Here is a 25066-nt window from a genome sequence, read left to right on the forward strand (position 1 = left end):
TTTTTGGAGACAAATGAGATTTGGTTATAAAATTAGAATTATATATTATATATTATTTACTAGTTCACTTAAATTAGTTCACCATTTCTATTATTATTATTATTATTATTATTATTATTATTATTATTATTATTATTATTATTATTATTATTATTATTATTATTATTATTTAATAATCAATATCAAAACCATAGATGGATTTTGAAAGAAAAAAAAATACAAACTTAATTCTGGTAAATATTTTGATTCTACTTTTTATGGGTTTAATTTGATTTTAAGCATTTTAGGACAAATAATTAAGCTGTCCCAGTAAAGCATTTATTAATATGCAGATAAGTCCTTAATAATAACCCATAATCTCATGATGCAAGTGGCCTAATTGTGATTTGTGCCTTTTAAACATATATAAAATTAAACCTCTATAAATTAATGAGTAGCTAACAAAAATCTATTAATTCAACAAAATATTAAATTATCGAATTAATAATTCAGTGCATTTTTACCAAGTCGATATCAGAAGTAAATATTATTATTTAAATGAGGTTATTAATTTATCAAATTCCTACTGTAATTCCAATTAAGAAAATATATATTAAAATAAGAGAAACATATACACATTGATTTGCATGTCTTTGTATTCTATGGCAATCACCATAGTACATCAGCTTTTGTGCTGGAAATTATTAGTTACCAATTGGTATATATATTTAGTTTATATATATATATATTATACAAATTATTTTACATATATATATAATTAATATAATTATATATACACACACACATATATCATTCACTTAATTCATCTCCAATTCTTCACCATATATATTCACTTAATTCGGGCCGGGCCATATAGGTATATGTTTCTTCCACCCCATGGCTGAGGTGGCCTTGCATTCTCCTCAAAACCCTGCAACAATATACAATAACTAGCTTCAGTAAATAAATATCGACTCTCGTATATTTTCATCGTACCGAAAAAAATGTATATCGTCTAAGTACGTAAGCGATTCAAGAATTTTATGTCGTCACTTACATCGTGAACAGCATTCCTCAATGCCCTAATTTGCTCCCTCGACACCGTCCTCACCTACAAAATAAAAAATAAAAAAATCGAACATTTGCAAAAAAATAAAAAATTATATAAATTACAAATAAATAGAAAAAGAAAGAAAATCGTGTCGTTGTCACCTTGTCGATGATAGTCCAAATAACACCCTCGGTGCAGGGTGGAACGGTGAGAGAACCCATGTATCGGAAATACTTTCTGCTCCCGAATTTGATATCCCGGGGACTAACGATACCTAGATCGATTCCTTCCTCTCCAACCGATGATGTAATATGTTCTAGAAACTGATCGAAAGCAATTTTAATCAATTATATTGTTAGTAATAAGAAAATATATATAATTTATTAGGTGATCGATATACGAGACAAACTGACCTTCTCGAGAAACGTGTCGGGGCGACCCAATGTATACAAGAGGCCTACGACAGCAATATGCCCCTGTGAGTTGTTATGAACCATATGAAACTCCATATTCAAGCTGCAAAAAACCAACACTAATAATGTTATTACACATCACTCATAAACAATAATTAATTAATATATTACAACCTTCGGCCGTTAACACGATGCTCCGACGGAGTATGCCAATGGCATTGTACTAATTTGTACTCGGTCCCGTTTATTACGACACCCCCTGCATCTCCTCTCCATGCAACCTGATCATAATATAATTTTTAAAAAAATACATCTTTAATAATTTAGCTATATTCAACAATTTTTTTTTGTTTTATATATATTTTTATTTATTTATTTTAAATATATAAAAAATTATAATACCATGATATCATGTCCCCTGTTTTTTATTACAGCATGGGCTGGTTTGTACGTTTTCTTCAACTTCCCCAAGCTCGGCGAAGGTGAAGATTTCTCGTGCACGAGATTAATCGGAGACTGTCGTTTTCCGTTTTCACATATTTGCCATTCTGGGTTTAGTTGCCCCCATTTTTCCGGTCCTTTTTCGCTTTCTCCCACATACGTAAACGGATGTTCGTCCTCTGCATATATATGTATATTGATAATTAAAATGATCGATAAATTGAATTTTTCGCAATTCTTTTAGAGGGATTGATTAAATTGGATGTCTTACCGACTTCCATACGATGATCGTCGCTAGCATTTATGACCGCGAAAACGGAGGCGAAAAGGAGAATTTGCATGGAGAAGGTGGAAATGTGCATGCGGCCCATGATTTGATTGACCGAATTACGTCAAAGGCCGCCGTGGGTGGGTGTCGTGGAGGTGGCGGCGCAGCTGGCGGCGGTGGTGGTGGCTGTGTTTTCCGGCGGTGGAAAATATGTATATATGTTTTGAATAATGATATTAATGGAGAAATATCAGCTTTGCATATATATACAAGATAGAATTATAGAAATACTCCGAAAAGTGCGGACACAACAAATTTTGTTTGACCGTTGACCATAAATATTCACCAGAACATCTCGTTATTTATTTATGTAATTCTTAACATATCTTATAAGATCAAAAAATAAAATACAAGTAATAAGTGTATTTTATTCGATGTTTTATTAGTTCGAAAATCTTTTGTGCTTGGTTCAAAATTGTGTAAATATATTCTCTTTATTTATTTAAAAAAAAAAATCAAGAATCAAATTGAAGGTCATTTTTCAACTTTAAAAAAAATTGCTTTTTTCATTGAAAAAAATTACGATATTTAAGTAGTATTTAATATTTATTACTTAAGATTATGTGCTTGGCCCATAATTTAATCTAGTTTAGTAGTTGGGCCTAAAGAAATTGGGCTTTTCCATCGTCTAGATCAATAATATTGGGTTTGAGAAGACTTTGGGCTTGCTTATAATTTATTTATTTATTTATTTTTAAATAAAAAATGACTTACAATTTTGATTATAAAATAGTGAAACCTAAATAAAAATTTGGAATTTTGTAAATAAAATATATATTTTATGGAAATTTTGTAAATAATTTTACTTGGATTCGGAAAATAGAAAAATAAAATTATTATCTTTTATTTATTTTTTTTCTTATAAAAGAAAACTAATTCAATTACGTAGGAATGGGAAAAATGACCACTAAAAGAAAATTTATTTCAAAAGTTGAAATAACATAACTTTATGGTTAGTATTTTACAACAATAGGAAGCATATATTATATAATTTGCGGGCGAATATTGTAAAATTTGAAATTATAGGGTGCAAATTGCAAATGTATATTATTATTGGGGGTGAAAATTACAATTAGCCCCTGAATAGGTTACTATTTCTAATTTTCTAAACATTGGTGGCCTAGATGCAATAAAACTAAACTAAAGAAACATACTCCAGGTTTCCTTCTGTATCCGTACAGAACTCCATAGCTGAAGAAGCCCTAACACCCAAATCTACTAGCGGCAACGTTCTTCCGCCACTAAAGCCCGCCGGTCCGCCGCCGTCACCCTGCTCCGGCGAGAGCAGCCAATCTCAAATTCTTCAGAAAAAAGAGGCAATGACGTCAAAATACGACTTGACGCAGCGTATAGGCCCGCAGCTGGATCGTCATCTAGTGTTCCCACTTCTCGAATTTTTGCAGGAGAGAGGAATGTACCCCGAGGAGGATATTTTGAAGTCGAAAATTGACTTGCTCAACCATACAAACATGGTCGATTACGCCATGGATATTCACAAATCCCTCTACCGATCCGACGACGTTCCGCAAGGTACTTGATGAACTGTCGTATAGAATTTTGGTTTTCACGTGAATTATTATTGTTTTTTTTTTATATGTGGTGCAATACTGTTTGCCTGTTCTTCTTGTTGTTGCTTATGGTTTATATAGTTGTGGGGAGCTGAGATATCACATAAGTGCACAGTTAGAATAAATCAGGGGAGTTCTGGAACGTTATTTTCAATTTTAGATGGGAGCTAATGTAAATTGCTATTGTAGATTGTTTCGAATATGTTTGGTTATGTTTACTTGAGTTCTTAGGGTATTTTGTTATTGTAGAGTAGCAGATCTATTAATTTCTATTGTTTTTCTAGCTTTGGATTTTTTTTTTTTCAATCCTCTAGTTATTTAGGTTTGGATTTAGACGGTAGGATTCGGGTTTTTTTCAATCCTCTAAGTTTTTCTTGGAATTTCTGTTTTCTTAGAAATGGTGGAGCGGAGATCTGAGGTGGTAGGTAGGCTTAAGGCATTGGAAGAAGGAGCAGCTCCTTTAGTTACCTTTCTGCAGAATTCTAATGCAGTTCAGGAATTGAGGGCTGACAAGCCGTATAATATTCAGATGCTTAATGATCGCTATCAGGTTTGTTTGCTTGAATTGTGAATATTTTCAATTTCCAAATACTTATTCATATATCAGCGTGCTTATCTTTTATTGTTTGGACTCGAGGCTAATTTACACAAGATGTAAAGTTGATTAAGGGCGGTGGACACCTCACACTTCTATATCGTGATTTACTTGCAAGTTGTCTTTACAGATAAAAATTAAAATGGTTGAATTTTTTTTGCCTTTTTTGCATTTTAATGAATACCATTTTTGATGATTATAGGCTTGTAATTTCGGTATCTTTTTCTTGAACGCTGAAATCTTGACTCAAGATCTCTTATGTCAAATAATTTAACTGATTAAAATTGTATGATGTTATTGACCAGATTGGTTCAGAACAGATAGAAGCATTGTACCAATATGCCAAATTCCAGTTTGAATGTGGAAACTACTCTGGTGCTGCTGATTATTTATATCAGTACAGGGCCTTGTCCACCAACAGTGAAAATAGTTTGAGTGCATCATGGGGAAAACTAGCAGCAGAGATATTGATGCAAAATTGGGACATTGCGTTAGAGGAGCTTAACCGCTTGAAGGAAATTATTGACTCAAAGGTTGCTCCAGGCTCCCTTTTAGTTGACATTGCCATTTTTTTATTCCTTACATGAATTGTATTAAACTAACAATGAAAATGCTGTACAGAGTTTCTCTTCTCCTATGAATCAAGTCCAAAGTAGAATATGGCTGATGCATTGGAGTTTGTTCATCTTCTTCAATCACGACAACGGAAGAAATCAGATCATCGACTTATTTAACCAGGAAAAGTATAACCTTCTTCTTGATTTATTCTTTACTCGTTTCTTCATTTACTCTAGTGATGTAATAGATGATTTGTTGGTTAACTTTAAGTGTATTCTCTTTTAAATTAACAAGTAGTCTTTTTAGCGTATTTTTAATGGTGGAATAACTTTCAGGTATCTGAATGCCATTCAAACAAATGCTCCCCATCTTTTACGTTATCTGGCTACTGCATTCATCGTCAACAAAAGGAGGCGGCCTCAGTTTAAGGAATTTATGAAGGTGATTCAGCAAGAGCAGTACTCTTGCAAAGATCCCATTACTGAGTTTTTGGCATGTGTATATGTCAACTATGACTTCGATGGGGCTCATGAAAAGATGAAAGAGTGCGAAGAAGTAAGTTCTAACTCCAAATAGTTCTTCACTCACATTTACTCCTAAATTCATAATATTGGGATAATGTACTGTGTAATTTATCTTTCCGTCTGATTTGGGAATACGCTTAGAGATTGCATCGGTGATTGTATATATCTGCTTATCCAACTTTTGCGACTTCCAGATTCTCATACTTGTTGATACGGTTGATGAAATATGATGCATATCTTTTAAAATAGAGACAAAAATCAGGGGTGTATTAGTAATTTATAAGCTAAGAAAGATAGTTTCTGTAGATAAGACAAACCTCGGGGATAGGTTTTTGTATTCTACTCTTGTTAAGTGAATATGTTGAGGAGGTGTTTAATTTTTTTTCTGCCTTTGTTTATGGATCTTCTAAATCCCTTTTTTATCCATGTAGGTAATATTGAATGACCCATTTCTTGGAAAGAGAGTAGAAGAAGGAAATTTCTCCGGCGTACCATTAAGAGACGAGTTCCTTGAAAATGCTCGCCTTTTCATCTTTGAGACCTACTGCCGTATTCATCAGCGCATTGACATGAGGTATATACCTGAAATATAGTGTGACGCTTTAGTGAGCATCAATTTTAGAAATTTTACTTCATATTACACTACTAAAATTTAGTATATGGGATCTTTCTTGACAGTGTGCTTGCTGAGAAACTTAATCTGGAATATGAGGAGGCAGAAAGATGGATAGTGAATCTTATAAGGACCTCAAAGCTTGAAGCTAAGCTTGACACGGAATCGGGAACGATTATGATGGAACCTAATCACACCAATGTGTAAGTTTTCTTGATAAATTACATTTTCACATTATAATTGCCATTTGCCAATCCTTAATTTTTATTTTATTTTATATTTTTCTCAATTTGTGAACGAACTTCTCTGTCCCCCTTATCAGGTACGAACAGCTTATCGACCACACTAAAGCACTTTCTGGCCGCACTTATAAATTAGTCAGCCAGCTCATGGAACATGCTCAGGTGCAGGCTACACGATAGAGTTTGTACTCTTGGTGCTTGGTTGATAACTTGATTAATGATAATTAGTTTTGTTCTTGCAAATTTTGGATTAAGAGCAATTGCAAGTAATGTTTCGAATGATTTATTTATTTATTATAATTTAATTAATTGCCGAGGGATGTAATTTGTTCTTAGATCGTGTGGTGGAATATAATTTTCGAAAAAAATCCGAAATTGCAAATTTATTTTGGAAACTAAAATTTTATAAAAAATAATTTGAAGAAGTTGGAATTATTTTCAAAATTGACGAAAAAAAAAGATTGTTTTTCACCCTAACCCTTGGACTTTTTTTTTTTTTTGTGTGTGAATATTCTCTGGACTTTGTTTTACAGGGATGATGTTACCAGATGAAGATATATATCCATTTATAATATAAGGATAACAATATCAGTGTAGTGATTGGTGATTACTCAAACTCTCTTGATTTGATTAATTATCAAGTAAATGATTTGATTTGCTTACTTGATAATTTGTTCGTGTGTGCACTTTGAGTGGCTACGGATTTCATAGTGTTAATAATAATAAAAGTAATCCCTTCGATTATATTGCCACCTACGCTAAATTATGGCACCGATCATACATTTTTATAGGTGAATGAGCATTGGTTGTTTTATGAGAGTGAAATTTTGAAGTCTAAGACTATTGGAGTGCATATCATATGTTGCTCCAGATCTGAGACAAGAAGCAGAAAAATCGTACAATTATGTACATTTAATATGCTTCATTGAATAGAGGTCACTGTCGTCCAAAGGCGTGTGCTCGCCGGAATATTCTTTGTCCGGGAGCCAAGATTGCCAGCGGGTCATAAATCAATTTCCTTCTGTAGAAAACTTCCCACTGATTCCCAAAATGAGCTTTCCACTCTGCAATAGTACTATAGTGAGGCAAATACTGCTTAATCCCCATATGGGGTCTCCCACAAAATTCAAGAATTCTGTCATTTCGTGTCAAAATGTGCTCTAACCCATCTTTTCCGGTGGAAGATGGTATTGCCGATGACAGAAAAGCAACCAAGTAGAAGACATCCTCTTCAGGTGTCACCAAAGATGTTTGATTCTTCCACCTGCGGTATAACAACAAAAAGGGTTTTTTTCACCTTTGTTTGTAAAAAAATTGATTTTTGTTAAATGGTTTTCTTATTTTAGTACCTTGATTTGTTGACAGGGTATACTAGGACAGGGCCATTGCTTGTATCCTTAACAATGTTGCCAAAAACTTGTTGGGCGAACTCATGAATACTGCTTCTTGGAACAAGAAGATTCAGCCATGGATGTGGCACTTCCCAAAGACCTTTTTCTCTCAGTTTCATTTCAGAAACATGGACTCTATCCAAGAAATCGATGTACGAGACTTCCGACAAGAAGAGAGTTGATCGAAGGTAATTAAGTTTCGATAACAGTTTATCTACATCCTGCATTTTTTCAGTGAATTTTTTTTTTGAGTTTATTTTATTTATTTGTTTATTTGAGTTTACAGAGGCTATAAAATGGATTGTTCATAAATTCTCACCTGATCAATGTGATCATAGTCTTGTGGGCTGAAATATTTTGCAACTTCTAGGCAATAGAGAACCCTACCTTCAGAAATAAACCGATTGGCCAGGACAGGGTCTTTGGGATTGAAAGACGACCTCCAGTTATTCAATAGTCCGGTTCTGTTTATAATGACGAACCCTTCTATATAATCGAAAGAGTTTTCAGAAGATATGAGATGCTCTTGATCATTGGTGAATGTAGAAAAGTCCGAGTAAAGCGCTCTGACCCATTTAACCTGTTGTTAGAAATCAGACAGGTTGTTTATGGTTATATAACTTATTTCCTAATAATGTAATGAAAAAAGAAAGAATGTGATGAGTGATTACCATTCTTGGTGCAGGCTCTAGTGCAATTCTAGCCTTGGTGATGATACCAAATTGTCCTAATCCACCGAGTACACCGTGGAAAAGATCTTCGTTCTGCTTTTCCGAACAAGTCATCACTTCTCCTTTGCCTGCACAATGTGACTTGTGTAAGGAAATATATAAAACAACCTTACAATTTAGGAATTTTTTTTGCAGTGTAATGAGAAGCAAAAACCTGTGACAACTTGTAATTGGTAGACATTGTCAATCTGGGGGCCGTGCCTAAATGCTTGTCCGCTTATTCCAGCATTGGATAAAGTGCCTCCAACTGTGAGATGAAGATAATCAGTCCATGATTTCGGAGCTAACCCATGTTTAAGACTCTCATGCAGAATGTTAATCCAAAGTTCTCCAGCCGATACTTCGATATACGGTTGTTTCGTTCCTGTTTGAAAGTCAAATCTCATTCTTGGTAATATAAATGATTCCATATTGATGACTACACCCTGATATGCTTGTGATTGGCCTTCTAAAGAGTGGCCGTGGCCTCTAGCAGCAAGAGTGAGCTCCGAATTTAGACCTAAGTTGAAAACATGTCTTATGACGAAAGAAATATCGGAAACTGATTTTGGGTGTAATACTGCTAATGGCATTAGATTGTATCTATTGCCAAAGTCGTTTGCTGCGTGGTCGTTGTTGTGGAAGCTGAGGTGTCCGTCGAATTTCATATTTGCCATCGGTGATGAATGTACGGTGATTGGTGGAACTGTAGGGGTGGCAAAGGGGTGGTTAGAACAAAGGTTGTCTTTATTGATTGTGAAGCCGAGCAAGAAAAGTAGTACGAGTCTTAGGATTGTGGCTTTTAGCTTAAACGTGCTATGAGATAGTGAGATGAACATCTCTTATCGGCAAAAAGAAGAAAAACAAATCGAGTAAGTTCGAAAGAAGAAGAAGACGATTCTTCTTTCTTTTATGAATTCTCTTTCTTCTATGTGAATAAAGTGAATAGAAGAGAGGAGAGTAGGAAGAAGAGCATGATATGCAAGAGAATTTAAAGAGGAAAATGACTAGTGAAAAACTAGTGTGGAGATGGTTCAAAGTGCATATGATGGGCTCTATTGTTTAGAATAGGGTGATTGTGGATCTTTTTTAGACCACCTCTCTGTCAAGTTTACGATTTTACGTCACTATATACTCACTAACAACTTAAAATTTTAGATGAAGTGGTCATTCAATTGTGCTCGAAAAAATTCCATGTGCAAGGTTTCAAAATGCAACACACTCATGCGCATGAGGGGGCGTATCGGAGATATAAATATCAAATGATTCACCTAAGTAACATCTTAATCTTAATTCTTGAAGTATTGTTTTCACATTATTGGGAAATCTTAAATCTTTTTACTTTCTTTCTTTTTGTAGGTTTTGTGATAGACTGATAGGTATTCAGCAGAAAAGAATGCTCGAGAAAGGCTCGTTCGCGGCGCGTCGAAATTTCTCTTCACATCTCGCACCATTGGACCACACACGCACCCATGCGGGTGTGTGTGTGGTGTGTGCAGGATCTCTCATATGTTACTCAATATGTTCATTTCTTACCTACGTGACACACATTTGCATGCTCGTCAGATTCTGTGTAAGAAGAGGAAAAAGGTAAATTTATTTTCTGTTACTGCAGAATTCTGAAGGAGGCCCCTACCAAAAATGCAGATGTGTCAATGAGTCATCAGTGAAGCAGAAGTTCAGTTTCTCAGCCTATATTTGCCCACTGTAAGTTTTCTTTTTACTGACTTCATTGATGAACACTTTTCATCGTTTACTTTAAAAAAGAATCTCAGTTAGGATCAATAATTTACGTCGATAGATATTTTTATAGTGACTGAAGGAACAATTCCTTGTTTGGTGGGGTGACCATAACTTTCAAGGGTCCATATTCTTTATATCCTTACAAAGATTGATCACATTTATAACAACTTATTCCATGATATGTAAAGTTAATGTAGTGACACGAAATATCGAGCTAGAACATTAATATATATGGTCACGGGAAGATGAACACGTACTTTTCAAGCCTTTCTTTCCTCACGTCCATGTCATAAAAGTCGCAATAATCTAGTTTTCCAGGATATAAAGGTGATACAATGCTTTGGACAACGACGTAAAATTGTCGATCTTTTTTATCTCTTCCCGACATGGTTTTGTGATTAGTTCGTTTATCGAGAGATAACGTTTTTCCATTCGTTTATAGTTTGTATTTAAGTGGGGCTAAAGATTACACTTGGCATTGGTGTGTAGGGGCCTGTTTGGATGATCTAGTCACTGTGTAAGAAAAAAATGCAGTGGTGGATGTGTAGATTGACAGTTTGAATGTGGGGAAACACTAGAGAGAAGAAAGAAAAAAAAAAAGTTTACCTATCAAAATCATATATTTATTTTTGAAAAAAATTGGATCCCAGAATTGGGACAAAAGTCTAAATAATTTATCATTTTAATACTAAAAAGGGTTTTCAGAGCAATGTTTTTTCTTACCAAAATAAACTACTGTTCTTGAAAGTTTGTTGCTCCATTAGTTTTTGGTTTATTAGCCACTAGTAGCCCTCTAGAATATGTGTCAGCACCAAAAATTGACAACTATATAGTTTTTATCTTATCTTTTATTTCTGTTTGTTTGTCTATTTATGTATGAGTAAGCTTGTGTGCTCGCTAAATATGTGAACCAATAGGGTAATTATTAAGGTATTTTCTTTTTCGAATTGATTGAATTGTTTCTTCTCAAATCGGACCAATACCATAGGGCTGACAATCGAACCAAGTTCGAGCTCGACTTGATCGAAACTATTTTGAGCTCGACTCGATTGATAATCAAAGGAAACTCAAAACGTAATTTTTAAAATTCGAATAGAAATGTGTTCGGCTGGATTTCGATTCAATTATTTTATTTTATTGTGTAAATTACAACCACCCTCTGAGGTATGGTCAATTTACGAAAAAAACCATCTTGTTTGGATAATTACATCTACCCCTTCAACTATGATTTTTTTCTTACATCTCCACCCTTATGGTGTCAAATTCAACATAATCATCTAGATTTCGTGAAATGTGCTCTAGCTTGTACTCGATTTGTGTAAAAATACAGTTTCTGATGCACCACAATCTGATATATACAAGCTTAAAAACACATATTATGATCATCTTGCTTTAAAATGTGGAGTTCAAATATGATAAAACGGGTACAAAAATGATAATAATCCATATAATCTCGAAAATTCCACGAAATTTGAAGCCGCAAGAGTGGACTTATAAAAAGATTTATAATTGAGGGGTGGTTGTAATTATCCAAACAAGAGGGTTTTTGTTGTAATTTGACCATACTTCAAGGGGTGATTGTAATTTATCCTATTTTATTTTATTTTAAAGACTTAGTAAACACAACTTGCTTTAATGCCCTAAATTGCAGGCACTGTGACTGCACCTTTAAGATGTCAAGTTATCAACAAAATGTTGATATATTTGTAAAAGTGGCCCAAGTGGGAGCCAATCAGCATCAAGCAAGCAAGCATCATCAATAGGTGGTCTACTTACATAAGATTCTCAAATTAATTTGTGGTTACATACATTGCTATTTTAATTTCCTCCATCTATAATGGCTTTGCCTCAAGAAAATTTAAAAATCATGCATTATTTGCTAATGTTTTTATTGGATCTTTTCACTTATCTTTTGCTAATCCATCAATCTTTTTTTTTAGGTGCTAAATTTATACCAAACTTTAAAAAATAAGAAAACGATGATATTAGTTTTTATTCTGATGTTAATGATGGGGTCAGTTTAGCAATATTGGGCCGAATCCTCCCCGCCAAAAATTTATTGGGCCAAGGCCCAATGAATGATAGGGAAATAAACCCATCAGGCCAAATCCCGATAAATGGCAAGTATCGAGATGAACCAAATTGTTTACTATAAGAATGCTCAAACGATAAGGTCGTCGACATACAACTCGCGCGTAAAGCCCACTTACGTTCGTCATATCGCATTAAAGGAAAAATAATAGGTGGTAGGTAGCGAACTGGAGATAGACGTTGAAGAAGATCTTGGAATAATTTTCATAACATAAATCAGAAAATTGTATATTTTAAGATCAGTGAATAAAGAGCTTATGAATTAGCAAATAGTTGTATATAAACGAATGTATGAAACTCTATTAGTGTTACATTTTATTATCAATAACACACTTTTACACTTTTTTCTCAAATTCTCTCTCAGTCTTATTTTTCATTCACTATTCCATCGCCGCCAGCCCCTGGTCCGATGCCCGGTGAGCTATCTGACGGTCTTTAGGGCGCAAATTTTGCACCATCAATTATTTATTTTTCAAGTTTCATAAATTATCAATGAAAATATATGATTTATATTAATAAAAGATTTCGAATTAAGTACTTTGTGAAAAGTAACATGGAACCATAGACAACATCATCAACTTTCAATTTTATCAAACATATATATAACTTTAATGCTAGTCCCATTATTTCTTGCAAGAAATGAGACACATCCAAGTTGTAATATAATATGCCCAAATTTTAATTTGGGGAATTGATTTGAGTGGCAATGCACTAATAATATCCACTAAATCTTATTCACCAAATCAATTACATCATATTTGTCTCCACATATTTGTGATTATACCACAAAAAAATCTTATCGACCAAAAAGGAAATAAAAATGAAAATAAAAAATAAAAAATAATATAGTCTCATTCATTACTTTTACAATAAAAAATAATATATATTCCTTTTCATCATTTTTTACATTAATTTTACATAAACTTTTAAGTCATAAATTTACATGGCTTAAAAAAAAAGAGTTGATGAACACTTTTTATCAGACAATAAAGAGTTTATGCAATTGTTTCCCTATTTTTATCGATCTTTATGTTTTTCTTTTTTCACTAGATGTAAACGAGTCGAGCTTGTCTGAGCTCAAATAAACTTTTTAGTTTAAGCCTGAATTTAAGAGTTAAAACTCAAGGTTACCACTTACCACTAAGGACTCTCGAGACGGCTCATGAGCATCTAGAGAAGTTTAATAGATTATTATTAATTAGTAAAACAATTAAATAAAGATTAAAAAATAACAAGTATTATAATTTTTAATTATTATAATTGTAAGAGTTATTTATAATAAACTAATTTTAAAGATTGAAGCAAGTTTAATTTTTAAATTTGATGTGGCGATAATTTACTCTAATCATACGAAGAATTGAAAGGAATCCCAAACTCGAGTCTTAAAAAAACACAAGCTCGTGAGTTCAAACCCCAAATTATTAAGTTTGAACTTGAGCTTTTGTTAGACCGGTTCAAGAGACTCGTGAATCGGCTCAACTCATATACAATTCTATTTGTGTTGGAAAAGAAAGAACAAGTTTGGTAAAGCATAATTACCCTAAATAATAACAATAATAAATAAATAAATAATAATAATTACACTAAATAGTAAATGCACTATGTCAACCTATAATTTGTAGCTATTAATAGCCAATAATTAAGAATCCGAATTTGGATTTTAATAATGAACGATTTCCATTTGCTGAATTAGGTCATATGTAATAGTATCAACTTCATTTTTTTTCCATGATGAAACATTAAATTATTTTATGGTCACAAATTATTCCATTAAATGATTAGGACAAAGAATTTTAAGAGTAACAATTTTTATTTGATAATATTATTCCATTATTATTGATGATTAATGGTTTTGTCCACTTAAACTAATTGGTATCTTTTTTATGATTGTGTTTCTTGAATTTAGTACAATAACAAAAGCTTAGCTCCTAGATTCAAAGGGTGTTTGATTAAACTTATAAGTAGCTCTTAAAATAGCTTATCTGATGTAAGAGCTTATCAACTATTTAAAATAAGTTATGAAAAATCAACTTAAATTGAAAAAGCCATCAAAAATCGACTTAAATTGCTATTCTGGGCAATAATCTTGCTTTATGGAGTCCATAACCACCATTTATGATGTTGAATTTTGCATATATATATATATATATATATATATATATATATATATATATATATATATATATATATAGTGCATGTCATTTTAGGGGGGTTTGAGTTTTTGGAATGTGTTCGTTCACGTTCACGTGTGTGAAAGAGAGAGTTGAAAAAGATAGATCCATGAACATAAATAAAATAAAAGGTCTTAATGTGACAATTAAGATACAATTGGCGATTGCTATGTTTTGTAAATTGACAGGCACTTAAATGCAATTTCACAGATATTAATATGTTATCAATAGATAATAAATAAATATTAAGGGCTCGTTTGGTTGTCAAGATAAAATTAAATAATTTAATAAAATCAAATTAAATTATTGGACCTTTGATGATCCAATAAAAAACATGCCTAGAAGGCAAAATAAGTCATGATAACATAATATCTGCGGGTCGACACAACAAGTTATTGCGGACACCAAACTTGAAATTTATTACTGTTGGGCTTCATTGTGGATAATTATACTCACAGGCCCACAACTTTGAGTTTTACGGTGGAAAGCCCAATTGGAATCAGAAGATACAACACATATATTTGGGTTTTACGGTGGAAATCGATTGGATCGGATATGAATTAGCACGTACGGAAATATTCCATTTTCTTTCCGGAAGTATAAAAACTAATTCTAATTATGTTCCAAAAAAATTCGAATCTGGGAAATTGGAATTGAAATAAACTGTTCCAAAAACCGATATTTTCAAATCGAAAACGGTGGAATTCCGATCCAAAAAAAATTCAGATTTTTAGGAATACGGAATGGAAAATATTGTTCCAAAATTGGAAAATTTCGGATCAGAATCGACAGAAATCCAAGATTCCATTCCAATTTACGCCCCTAGTTTTACACCAAATTATTGAATATTACATGGAAACACTTATGTTTGTTAAGCTTTCCAAATTCTTTTCACACTTTCCCCAAAATGAAAATTATCTTTTCACACTATTTTCAAAAACTTTCCCCAAAACAAATTCAAATATTTCTCTCTCTAACAAACATGATTTGACCGCTACAGTGAAAATTGTCTTCACTAAAATACAAAATCAAATCACTTTATCTTTTAAATTCTTCTTCCAAAATACCATTTTCCAACACCTTTCAGACATGATTTGACTTGCTACAGTACAAATTGTCTCCTCCCAAAACACAAACAAACTTTATTTAATTTTCAAATTCTTCTCCCAAAACATCTTTCCCCAAAATAAAATGGAAATGGAAGCCCAAAAGCTTACCAAACACAAGAACATTATATGGGGGGCAAAAATTGTGATATTTATGTTGAGGTGTCGCACTTTTATTCGAAAAATTGTGCATCTGATATCTCAAATAACCGAAAATTACACATAAAATTAACGACTTTAATTTCGACAACATATAAAGTTATAAACTTTACTCCACTAGCCAAAAAAAAAGTAAAAGAAGAAAATAACAAATTGTGAGGATTGTCTCACTTACTCGTATAAGCCTAAGAACCTTCAGCAGCTGTTTCCGGCTTCAACTTTTTCGGAGGAGGATTGCCGCCAGAAATCACCACATAGTAGTAGAAACACAGCATTGCAGCACTAACACATTTATAAAACTCAAATCAAGAACGACGAATATTGAATAAGGTTTAGAGTTAGATATGCAGTATAAATCGATTTAGTGCAAAAATGCTATTACAGTACCTGATCACAACATTAAAGCCTGTCGGAAATAGTTTTTTCGTCTGGAAATACGCCTGAAAATTCTTCCACAGGAAGGCAACAGACAGTACTGCAAACGAGAAAGCGAGAGGGTTATTTTAGTCCATTTACTACTTTCAACATAACGAAAAAACACTTTTTTTGAAGGATTTCTGCAAAAGGGGAATGTAATTTGTTATTACCTGCTTGGCCGAGTATGAATGGAAAGCTCGATTCTCCTTCTCTCCACACCTTCATACTAAAAATGCTAAGTGCAAGTATAGCACTTCCGAAAAGTATACCAGTACTTAAAGTAACGGGGCTTCTTGAAAAAATAAAGCCAACGAGCCCCCCGCCTAGGATAAGCCCACCTTAAATAAAAAAAAAAAAGACAATCTAATTAGAGCAACATATTTTTGTGACTCCAAATACACGGGAAGTGGAGAAATTTCATTAGCTATCTCGTGAATGTACTATCTAGTAGTCTCGCCCTAACTTTCTCAATGCGAAATGCCACCTAGATTACGTAAATCTGCATCAAATCGGCTAATGTTGAATTCATTATGTAATTAACTGCAACATTCGATCGTGCTAACTTGTGTGCAAGAAAGGCGAAAGCTCAAGAATTTCAACATTTTTTAGCCTTTTGTTGTAATCCCTCTAAAACGTAGAGTGAGCCAACAACACAAGTCGGGAACTATTTCTAGGTCAATAAAATACTCACCGAAGGGAATTCCGAGACAAAAGTCGTGAATCTTTGCTGCCGTTTTTGATTGGCTGACAACTTGTTCCTCTATATGCTGATTATGTGATGTATCTTTCGTGTAGCTTGGAGTTGTCTTCTTCTCCGAGTTAGATACCGTTGTGCCGTGTTCGTAACTGTTTGTAACATTTATTAACACCTGAAGAGAAAGATATTCGAAGTCGAATTCACATTATTTTCAAGTGACAAAGATACATAAAAAAAAAAAAAAAAAAAACTGATCTCATATTTCATACCAGCAAACTTAAAAATTGATTCTTAGACTATACCCTAAATAAATAAATAAAAAATTGTTCTTTAACGTTTTTTCAGGATTCAAAGACAGACAAAATCGAATGTTGAACTAAATTCTGTTTAATTCAGCAGCAAACCCTAGTGTTATCGTTTATTTGAGAAGTAGATCCACAACGCTCGCAAAAATTACAGATTGATCTGTTAAAATAAAAAATCGGAGAAATAGGGGGATCTACTGTACCTTTCCGGGTCGAAATCTGGTGGGTAAGCGGTAGGATCCGGATTGCAGATTCAACCGGCGGCTGCTAACAATGGAAGAGAAGCATGAGAGCTGAGTAATCGCCGACGACATGTTTATTATAGCTTTGCTAATTTGCCAGAAATTTTATTCAAATTTTATTAATTTATATTACAATATATTTATTTAATAAGAAATATAAGAGAATCCTAATCATACATTAACAATTACTTTTATTAATTTCTACCCAAAAAAAAAAGTATATTACGGTCACCCCTGAGGTATGTCAAACTACGAAAAGACCCCCGATGTTTGGGTAATTGCAATCATTACCATAACTACGAATTTTCTTACACGTCTACCCTTACGGCCACGGTGTTAAATTTAATGGAATTTTTTAGATTATGTGGAATATTCTCCATTTTATACCCGTTTTACACCATTCGAACTCCACATTTTGAAACAAGATAATTATAAGACGTGTTTCTTGGCTTTGGAAATATAGATTGTGGTGCATCAGAAACTGTATTTTTGCACAAAACGAGTACAAAATAGAAACATTACATGTAATCTAGAACATTATTTTGAATTTGACACCATAAGAAATAATCGTGTAAGAAGATTCATAGTTGATTGGTGATTTTAATTACCAAAACAAGAGGGGGTTTCTCGTAATTTGACCGTACTTAAGGGGATAACCGTAATTTTTACCCCCCAAAAAATGATTTTATTTTGTCTATTTTATTATTTGTTTTCTTTAAATTAAAAATCCCTTTTGTATTGAACAAAGTTATTTATATTATCCGTTAAGAAAATAATTTAGATAATTTATTAGAATATATGTCTATACATAATTATGAGTTTATGTCAAGGAATAAAACATAGGCTTTTCTTTATATCAACCTTATTTCAAATTCTATACTATATTTGAAAAAGAAAATTGTAAAAAAAAAAACACTCTTTTATTTAGACATTTATACACAAATTAATTTGTTTCGATTTTTCCGATGAAAATCGGAAAACTTATCGAGGCAAAGTTGTCAGTATAAATTCGACAGCAAATCGTATTCATGCTCAAAGGAGCATATATAGTAACAATTAGAAACAAAATCAAGAATCTGCGCAAGGTTATTATTTCAGACAATTTACAATCAAAGAAATGGCAAATTACTATAATTGTTTCTGCATTGTATTTAATATAGCCCATTCCTTTTATTGCATATAAATAAATATGTAAACTACCTAAATTTTCTGTACAGCCAGAATCTGTTCATATATCTATATCTATATATATATATATATATCTACCTCTTACTCTTTCTTATAATTATTTAGTTATAAACAATGTCGAAATCGCAGTTCAAGAATCAAAACGCTGCAGCGATCTTTGGAGTTCTGTTAACCGTGCTATCGGTGATTTGCTTAAACTCAGCAGGTCGTTTTCGAAAAATTTGTTTTTTATATATATATCAAGATTATTATTATTATTATTATTTTTTTTTTTTTTTGTTATTTTTTCCACTTAAACCTAGTATTTTCGACTAACGAACAAATCTTAATTTTGTGCAGATGCTCAAATAGGAGCTTGTTATGGCACACTCGGTAATAACCTACCATCACCGACTGAGTTACTCGCTCTCTGCAACAAGCACAACATTCAAAGAATCCGTATCTATAACCCGAACCCTTCGATTCTCGAAGCGCTAAACCGAAACCCTAATATCTCGGTCATAGTAGGTGTACCGAACGAGGAAATCCAAGGCATCGCAAACAATCCCGCTTTAGCCAAATCGTGGATCCAAAACCATATTCTAAAGTACAGAAATGTCAACTTTAGGTACATCGCGGTCGGAAACGAAATCAGCCCGTTAGACGGCGCAAGTTCGAGCATAGCGCCAAGTGTCGCCCCGGCGATGCAAAACATACACAACGCGCTTTCCGAAACTACCCTCGGCCGAAAAGTCAAGGTCTCCACCGCGTTGAGCATGGGGGTCTTGGCCAAATCCTACCCGCCCTCCGCGGGGGAGTTTATATCGGCCCCCACTTTCATCAGCCCGATAGTTCAATTTCTCGCAAAAACTAACGGGCCCTTTCTCATCAACGTGTACCCTTACTTCGCCTACACTAGCGACACGACGGATATTCGTCTGGACTACGCGCTTTTCACGTCGAATTCGGCAGTTGTGACGGACGGAGGGTATCAGTATCGGAGTCTTTTTGATGCCATGGTGGATGCCGTTCACGCGGCGCTGGAGAAGGCGGGAGGGGCAAATGTGGAAGTCGTGGTGACGGAAAGTGGGTGGCCTTCGGCAGGTGGGACCGCTACTACGGTCAAGAATGCGCAGATTTACAACTCGAATTTGATCAAGAGTGTTAAAAACGGGACGCCGAAAAAACCCGGGAAGGAAATCGAAACATACGTTTTCGACCTAATCGATGAGAATCAGAAGAGCCCTGAACTTGAGAAGCATTGGGGGATTTTTCTTGCTAATAAGCATCCTAAGTATCCACTATCCTTTATTTGATAGGAAAAGGAATTATTTTTAATTTCTTTTGTTTATTTATGATCGCTGCTTAATAAATTAAATAAATTCAGTGAAAGAGGCATTTTATATTGCCTTTTATTTTAGTTTATTGTTATCTATCTATGTATTCAAGCCTCTGTAGATTTGGAGGAAGAAATTTAGAGAAATTGGGATGAACATTTTGACCTAATTTTAGCCCCAAATTCATTTTCTTTAAGGGGCTATTTGCTAAACACCCTTCATTGCATTTTGACTTCTTCATAAATCCAAATTTTAATTAGATTTTTGACATAAGTCCAATGGCCTCAAATTACCCAAAATACCCTAACTAAACTCATTGGGCCTAGATTACCTTAATTATCACAACTTTGTATCTTTTGGATTTCTTTATTTTTATATATATTTTTAATTCTGTTTTATTTTTATTTTTATTTTAAATTTTATTTTCTTATTTATATATTTCTTTTTTTATTATAAATAGCTGGTTTTATTTTTATTTTCGGTTTTCAAATTTTAATTTTTAAAAAATTGGTTTTTGATTTCTTTTCATTTTTTGGAAATAAAATATTTTATTAAATTGTCCTTTTTTAATTTTTTTTAAATTTCGATTAAAATATTTTTTTTTGTTTTTTAAAGTTTTTTTATATTTTTTTCTTTTTAATTTTCTACGAGCTCATCAAATTGAAATCCACTACATATTTATCGAAATCTGCTATGTATTTATCGAAATTTACTATAAATTTGTCGAAATCCACTATAAATTTCTCGAAATCCACTACATATTTATCGAAATCCACTACATATTTATCGAAATCCATTACATATTTATCGAAATCCGCTATATATTTATCGAAATCCACTATAAATTTATCGAAATCCACTATAAATTTATCGAAATCCGCTATAAATTTATCGAAATCCGCTATATATTTATCGAAATATACTATAAATTTATCGAAATCCACCTTAAAATTATCGAAATCCACTATGGAATTAATTTAATCGAAATATAAAATTAATGTAATCCACACTACAAACTTATCGGAATCCGCTATATCATTAACGTCACCCACTACACAAAAAAATAGTCCGACGTAAACCACTAATAAAAAATCCACTATAAATTATCGAAAACCACTATGAGATCCACAAAACACTCGTTGAAATTCACTATAAAATTTATCGAAAACTAATGAAGGATCATAAAAGCATCAAAAGCTTCTGATTTCGTTTGAAAACAACCAACCAAAAGTCATAAGATTGATGATGACTAAAACCAACCAAAACACGTTGTCCTTCTCCTGAGCAAATAACTCTTCATTTGACATATCAGAATATTCAAATTCATTACTCTGCTTTCATCTTCATACACTCACCAAGTTCTAGCATCTTCAAAAATCAAAGTCAAATTAAAAAAACAAAAGAAAAGAAAAAGAAGAAAAAAAAACAGATTATCAAATTATAAAAAAAAAAAGATTATAAAAAAAACAGAAAAAGAAAATTAATTGGACTAACAAAACAACAAACAAGACAAAGATCTTGTAGTGAATCAATTTATACAAGATATTTCACCGTAAGAATGGATATAATTAATTCAATGAGTAGGGGCTGGGGCGGCGCTGGTGGGGGATGGGGCGGCGCCGGATGGGGGCTGAGGCGGCGCCAGGTGGGGCTGGGGGCGTCGTGGAGGCTGGGCTGTCGCCGGGTGGAGGCTGGGGTAGCACCGGTGGGGAGAGAAGAAGAGTTTATCGGAAGGAGAGATGAAACGGTGAATAGAAAAAAAAAAAAGGAAAAAAAAAATATAGAGAGAAAAAAAAGGATTTGTGGAGCGGGATTTGTGGGTGTGATTGAGAACGTGATATTGGAAACAAATATTAGGTATATTTATAATAAGGTAAGGGTATAATTGTGATACTTAATTAATTTTTATTAATAAAAGATATTTTGGATTTATCTTAAAATTAACAAATAAATTTGAGTTCATTGTAATTGCACTTATGTGATGAGGGGGTTTTGACAAATAATCCCTTTCTTTAATTAGTTATATTTACGGCTATTTTCTTACAAAATTAATTATAGTGAGTAATATGATTTATTTTATTTTATTTTTAGGGTAAAATTACAACCACCCCTGCCTGAGGTATGATCAAATTACGAAAAAAAACTCATCTTGTCTGGATAACTACATCTACCCATCATCTATGAATCTTCTTACACATTCACCCTTATGGTGTCAAATTCAACGGAATCATCTAGATTCGGTGAAATGTGCTCTAGTTTGTACTCGTTTTGTGTAAAAATATAGTTTCTAATGTACCACAATCTTATATTTACAAGCCAAAACATACATGTTATGATCATCTTGCGTCAAAATATGGAGCTCGAATGAGATAAAACGGGTATGAAAGTGATAATATCCCATATAATCAAGAAGATTCCACTAAATTTGAAACTGCAAGAGTGGACATGTAAGAAAATTTATAGTTGAGCGGTTGTTTTAAATTGTAATTACACAAATAGTAGGGGGTGTTCGTAATATTATCATACCTCAGGGGTGGTTGTAATTTAGCCATATTTTTAATATCGCGATTAATAATTATTAATTACAATGGTGCCCGCAAATTAGCGCCGGTGCCCCAATTTAGCAATTTTAGAGAGAGAAAGAAGAGAGAGAATGGGGAGTTCATCACCGGAGGACTTCTCCGTGTTGGTTCTGGCGTCGGATCTGGGCATCGACGCGCGGCCCTTCTTGTCGCAGCGGCCGCCGGAAGAAGAGAATTGGCACGACTGCAGGTCCTATCTTCCTTCCGCCGACGACCAAAACCTAGATTTCTCCGACCTCGACGTCCTTCAGTTCTTCCGCCTCGAAAGTGGTTCCGATAAGTCCGGCAACCGTATCTTCCGCGTTGTCGGAAAGTATTTCCCAGGTAATTTTCACTACTGTAACTATCAGCATGAGAATTTACAGATCTTAGGGTTTTAGGATTTTGATATATTGCATGGGCAATTTAACTGAATTGGATTAGGGTTTGCTCTGTTAGCTGCAGTACAGTGTAATTCCAATTTTTAAGGGTAAATTGTCTCTGATGAGTGACTTTATCTTTGACAAGTTTACATTGTTTCGTTTCGTTGCTTATGTTATTGTGATCATTTTTTTGTGTAATTCAGCTCCTGTTGTCAGTGGAGAAAGGCTGAAAAAGTACGTCTTCCACAAGATTTTGAGTGAGATGCCAGAAGGGCCATTCTGTATTGTATACATCCATAGTACTGCCCAGAAAGAGGACAACTCCCCTGGCATTACAATACTTAGATGGATATATGAAGAGCTACCCGATGACTACAAAGATAGGCTTCGTGTCGTGTACTTCATTCATCCAGGACTCAGATCAAGACTAGTCTTCGCCACTCTTGGCAGATTCCTTTTAAGTGGAAGGTGAGTTGCTTTTTTAGTTTCAAGACTGGTCTGAATAACATTCACTTCATAGCTGTTTGCTTGTTATTTGTTCGAGAAAATCTTTTGAAGTGCTTAGCTCTATTAATTGCTTTGCTAAAAAAATGAGTTTTGTGATTACTCTTCCCAAATCTGAAATGCATTATTTGGCTACAACTTCTGCTAAAATATTGTTTGTAGATGTATGTCTGTTGTTGTGCTACTATTAAATACGAAGTACTGATGATGTTTCATTTTTTTTTTTTTACATAAAATTGTAGCTTATACTGGAAAATCAAATATGTGAGCCGCCTACAATATTTGTGGCAAGATATAAAGAAAGGGGAGGTTGAGATTCCTGAATTTGTTCGACAGCACGACGATATCCTAGAGCACAGACCGCTCACAGACTATGGCATTGAACCAGATCCTTTGCATTTGGTGGAGGTTCCAGCTACAGCCTATTCGTATGGAAGGTATGAATCTGGGTGGGGAGCAAGAGAGTCCAGGTATTAGCTGGTTCTGCTTCGTTATGTATTATATATTTGGTTTTGACATATAATACAGTCCACAGACATATATTGTGTGTAAATGTTTATGCACTAATTGTACTATAATACTATGTGGGCTTGGATTGCTCTTATCTCATGCCCCGACTACCTTTTCATTTGTGTTGCGATACAGTAGTGGATATCAGTTGGGATTGACCGATCGGAATCATAATATATTTAGGCGAAGAAAAAAAAGTAGTAATATAAGTTTACACCTGAAAGCCAACGAGAAAACGTTGCACACTGAATAAAAATTTACACCAAATTAACTAATAGATGTGATTGAGTTGCTTAATGTTGATGTTTAATCAAAGCACACTTCACAAAGCCAGCAGCAGCATAGGGCGAAGAGGCTGCAGAAACAGAGCAAAATCTGGAGTCAGTAGAAAGTCCATACTCCGGAAGAATACTCATGATGGAAGTTGGCATTTCGTAACAAGTTCATTAATTAGGTAAATGATTGTTGTGTTAACTATTTATTTTAATGTTGTTTGTATTTATGTATGAATATGAAGTAAAAAAGAATCCTTACCATCCCTCGATGAAGCCTCTATCTCCTTTTGCCTTTGTTCTTGGCAAACATTTCATTCTCTTCTTCCCACTTGGAGGAGGATTCTCACTTGGGTAACCTGCACTTCAAAATATTTATTCAACAAGGGTATGTTTGATTCTATTTGTGTGTGTGTGTGTGTGTGTGTGTGTGTGCTCTAGAGAGAGAGAGAGAGAGAGAGAGAGAGACCTGGAGGAGGGTGGTTGGCTTGGTTTTGCATTTTGGAAGAACAGCACAAAGGTACAGTAGTCTACAAGAGAAACACTGTTGGCAAAAACAGTATATAATGCTTTATTAAGAAAGGCAGGTACACATATTTATATAGGGGCAAAAAAGAAGTTGCTTACAAAGTGTGGAGGAATAAACTGATGCTGCTTTGGTACTTTTTGTTGGTTGATTAGAGTTTGGTTGCACCATTATTTTTGGATTAACCAACGGTACACATGCTGATTCTTGATTGGTTGAACTACGATAAACCACGTGTTATTACGATGTATTAGTCGATAATGGCCAGATTAGGTGATAACGTTTACCTAGTCTGGATTATTCTTGAAATGAACCTTGTATACTACATTCTTAAATATTTTACTTTGTAGTGTGAATGGAACAACGTGCAATAAGAGACTTTGTAAAGCTTTCAATCATCTATAAGCCTTTATTCACTGCTTGCTTTTACTTTGATTCGTTGCTTCGTTGTCAACATGGTAG

The 25066-nt window shown here is 33.7% G+C and overlaps 6 protein-coding genes and 1 long non-coding RNA gene across 7 annotated transcripts; 3 read left to right on the top strand and 4 right to left on the bottom strand.

Moving 5' to 3' along the window:
• Nucleotides 1-546: 546 nt before the first annotated feature.
• Nucleotides 547-2390, bottom strand: LOC105976504 (alpha carbonic anhydrase 4). The gene is made up of 7 exons (XM_088825375.1): nt 2156-2390; nt 1846-2063; nt 1618-1724; nt 1444-1546; nt 1192-1353; nt 1037-1090; nt 547-910 (listed from the first exon to the last, which is right to left on the bottom strand). The coding sequence occupies exons 1-7, from the start codon at nt 2253-2255 to the stop codon at nt 830-832; spliced, it is 825 nt and encodes a 274-aa protein (XP_088681501.1). The 5' UTR covers nt 2256-2390; the 3' UTR covers nt 547-829.
• A 936-nt stretch (nt 2391-3326) lies between these two features.
• Nucleotides 3327-6647, top strand: LOC105976685 (eukaryotic translation initiation factor 3 subunit E). The gene is made up of 8 exons (XM_013001942.2): nt 3327-3742; nt 4176-4330; nt 4681-4908; nt 4997-5118; nt 5269-5488; nt 5889-6031; nt 6136-6273; nt 6393-6647. The coding sequence occupies exons 1-8, from the start codon at nt 3532-3534 to the stop codon at nt 6490-6492; spliced, it is 1317 nt and encodes a 438-aa protein (XP_012857396.2). The 5' UTR covers nt 3327-3531; the 3' UTR covers nt 6493-6647.
• A 373-nt stretch (nt 6648-7020) lies between these two features.
• LOC105976686 (cytokinin dehydrogenase 1) lies at nt 7021-9491 on the bottom strand. The gene is made up of 5 exons (XM_013001943.2): nt 8589-9491; nt 8375-8502; nt 8023-8283; nt 7662-7924; nt 7021-7576 (listed from the first exon to the last, which is right to left on the bottom strand). Exons 1-5 carry the CDS (start codon nt 9250-9252, stop codon nt 7249-7251), a joined length of 1644 nt encoding a protein of 547 aa, XP_012857397.2. The 5' UTR covers nt 9253-9491; the 3' UTR covers nt 7021-7248.
• Nucleotides 9492-15649: 6158 nt separating this feature from the next.
• LOC105976535 (protein FATTY ACID EXPORT 1, chloroplastic) lies at nt 15650-17481 on the bottom strand. The gene is made up of 5 exons (XM_013001770.2): nt 17306-17481; nt 16792-16969; nt 16271-16438; nt 16071-16158; nt 15650-15965 (listed from the first exon to the last, which is right to left on the bottom strand). The coding sequence occupies exons 1-5, from the start codon at nt 17414-17416 to the stop codon at nt 15869-15871; spliced, it is 642 nt and encodes a 213-aa protein (XP_012857224.2). The 5' UTR covers nt 17417-17481; the 3' UTR covers nt 15650-15868.
• A 1078-nt stretch (nt 17482-18559) lies between these two features.
• LOC105976505 (glucan endo-1,3-beta-glucosidase, basic isoform) lies at nt 18560-19906 on the top strand. The gene is made up of 2 exons (XM_088825374.1): nt 18560-18737; nt 18872-19906. The coding sequence occupies exons 1-2, from the start codon at nt 18647-18649 to the stop codon at nt 19825-19827; spliced, it is 1047 nt and encodes a 348-aa protein (XP_088681500.1). The 5' UTR covers nt 18560-18646; the 3' UTR covers nt 19828-19906.
• A 2529-nt stretch (nt 19907-22435) lies between these two features.
• Nucleotides 22436-23905, top strand: LOC105976736 (SEC14 cytosolic factor family protein / phosphoglyceride transfer family protein). Its single transcript, XM_013001996.2, has 3 exons — nt 22436-22754; nt 22996-23260; nt 23539-23905. The coding sequence occupies exons 1-3, from the start codon at nt 22502-22504 to the stop codon at nt 23771-23773; spliced, it is 753 nt and encodes a 250-aa protein (XP_012857450.2). The 5' UTR covers nt 22436-22501; the 3' UTR covers nt 23774-23905.
• A 55-nt stretch (nt 23906-23960) lies between these two features.
• On the bottom strand, nt 23961-24676 carry LOC148766729 (uncharacterized). The gene is made up of 3 exons (XR_016034255.1): nt 24548-24676; nt 24341-24437; nt 23961-24161 (listed from the first exon to the last, which is right to left on the bottom strand). It is a non-coding gene; the product is annotated as an uncharacterized LOC148766729 (long non-coding RNA).
• Nucleotides 24677-25066: the final 390 nt, after the last annotated feature.

Source organism: Erythranthe guttata, chromosome 11 (assembly GCF_056151865.1).
Source record: "Erythranthe guttata isolate IM_541 chromosome 11, IM_541, whole genome shotgun sequence".
NCBI classification, from domain to species: domain Eukaryota; kingdom Viridiplantae; phylum Streptophyta; class Magnoliopsida; order Lamiales; family Phrymaceae; genus Erythranthe; species Erythranthe guttata.

Excerpts from the sequence above, each read along its gene's own strand:
- LOC105976736 (XM_013001996.2), top strand. The coding sequence starts at position 22,502 with ATGGGGAGTTCATCACCGGAGGACTTCTCCGTGTTGGTTCTGGCGTCG. Across the intron at positions 22,755-22,995 it reads TGTCGGAAAGTATTTCCCAG|CTCCTGTTGTCAGTGGAGAA; the intron begins GTAATTTTCACT and ends TGTGTAATTCAG. Across the intron at positions 23,261-23,538 it reads AGATTCCTTTTAAGTGGAAG|CTTATACTGGAAAATCAAAT; the intron begins GTGAGTTGCTTT and ends ATAAAATTGTAG.
- LOC105976504 (XM_088825375.1), bottom strand. The coding sequence starts at position 2,255 with ATGGGCCGCATGCACATTTCCACCTTCTCCATGCAAATTCTCCTTTTC. Across the intron at positions 1,354-1,443 it reads CCGACACGTTTCTCGAGAAG|TTTCTAGAACATATTACATC; the intron begins GTCAGTTTGTCT and ends GCTTTCGATCAG. Across the intron at positions 911-1,036 it reads TGAGGAATGCTGTTCACGAT|GGTTTTGAGGAGAATGCAAG; the intron begins GTAAGTGACGAC and ends ATATTGTTGCAG.
- LOC105976535 (XM_013001770.2), bottom strand. The coding sequence starts at position 17,416 with ATGTCGTCGGCGATTACTCAGCTCTCATGCTTCTCTTCCATTGTTAGC. Across the intron at positions 16,439-16,791 it reads TTGTCTCGGAATTCCCTTCG|GTGGGCTTATCCTAGGCGGG; the intron begins GTGAGTATTTTA and ends TTTTTATTTAAG. Across the intron at positions 16,159-16,270 it reads ATTCATACTCGGCCAAGCAG|TACTGTCTGTTGCCTTCCTG; the intron begins GTAATAACAAAT and ends TCTCGTTTGCAG.
- LOC105976505 (XM_088825374.1), top strand. The coding sequence starts at position 18,647 with ATGTCGAAATCGCAGTTCAAGAATCAAAACGCTGCAGCGATCTTTGGA. Across the intron at positions 18,738-18,871 it reads GATTTGCTTAAACTCAGCAG|ATGCTCAAATAGGAGCTTGT; the intron begins GTCGTTTTCGAA and ends AATTTTGTGCAG.
- LOC105976686 (XM_013001943.2), bottom strand. The coding sequence starts at position 9,252 with ATGTTCATCTCACTATCTCATAGCACGTTTAAGCTAAAAGCCACAATC. Across the intron at positions 8,284-8,374 it reads TAGAGCCTGCACCAAGAATG|GTTAAATGGGTCAGAGCGCT; the intron begins GTAATCACTCAT and ends TTCTAACAACAG. Across the intron at positions 7,925-8,022 it reads ACTATGATCACATTGATCAG|GATGTAGATAAACTGTTATC; the intron begins GTGAGAATTTAT and ends GAAAAAATGCAG.
- LOC105976685 (XM_013001942.2), top strand. The coding sequence starts at position 3,532 with ATGACGTCAAAATACGACTTGACGCAGCGTATAGGCCCGCAGCTGGAT. Across the intron at positions 4,331-4,680 it reads TGCTTAATGATCGCTATCAG|ATTGGTTCAGAACAGATAGA; the intron begins GTTTGTTTGCTT and ends GTTATTGACCAG. Across the intron at positions 5,119-5,268 it reads GACTTATTTAACCAGGAAAA|GTATCTGAATGCCATTCAAA; the intron begins GTATAACCTTCT and ends AATAACTTTCAG.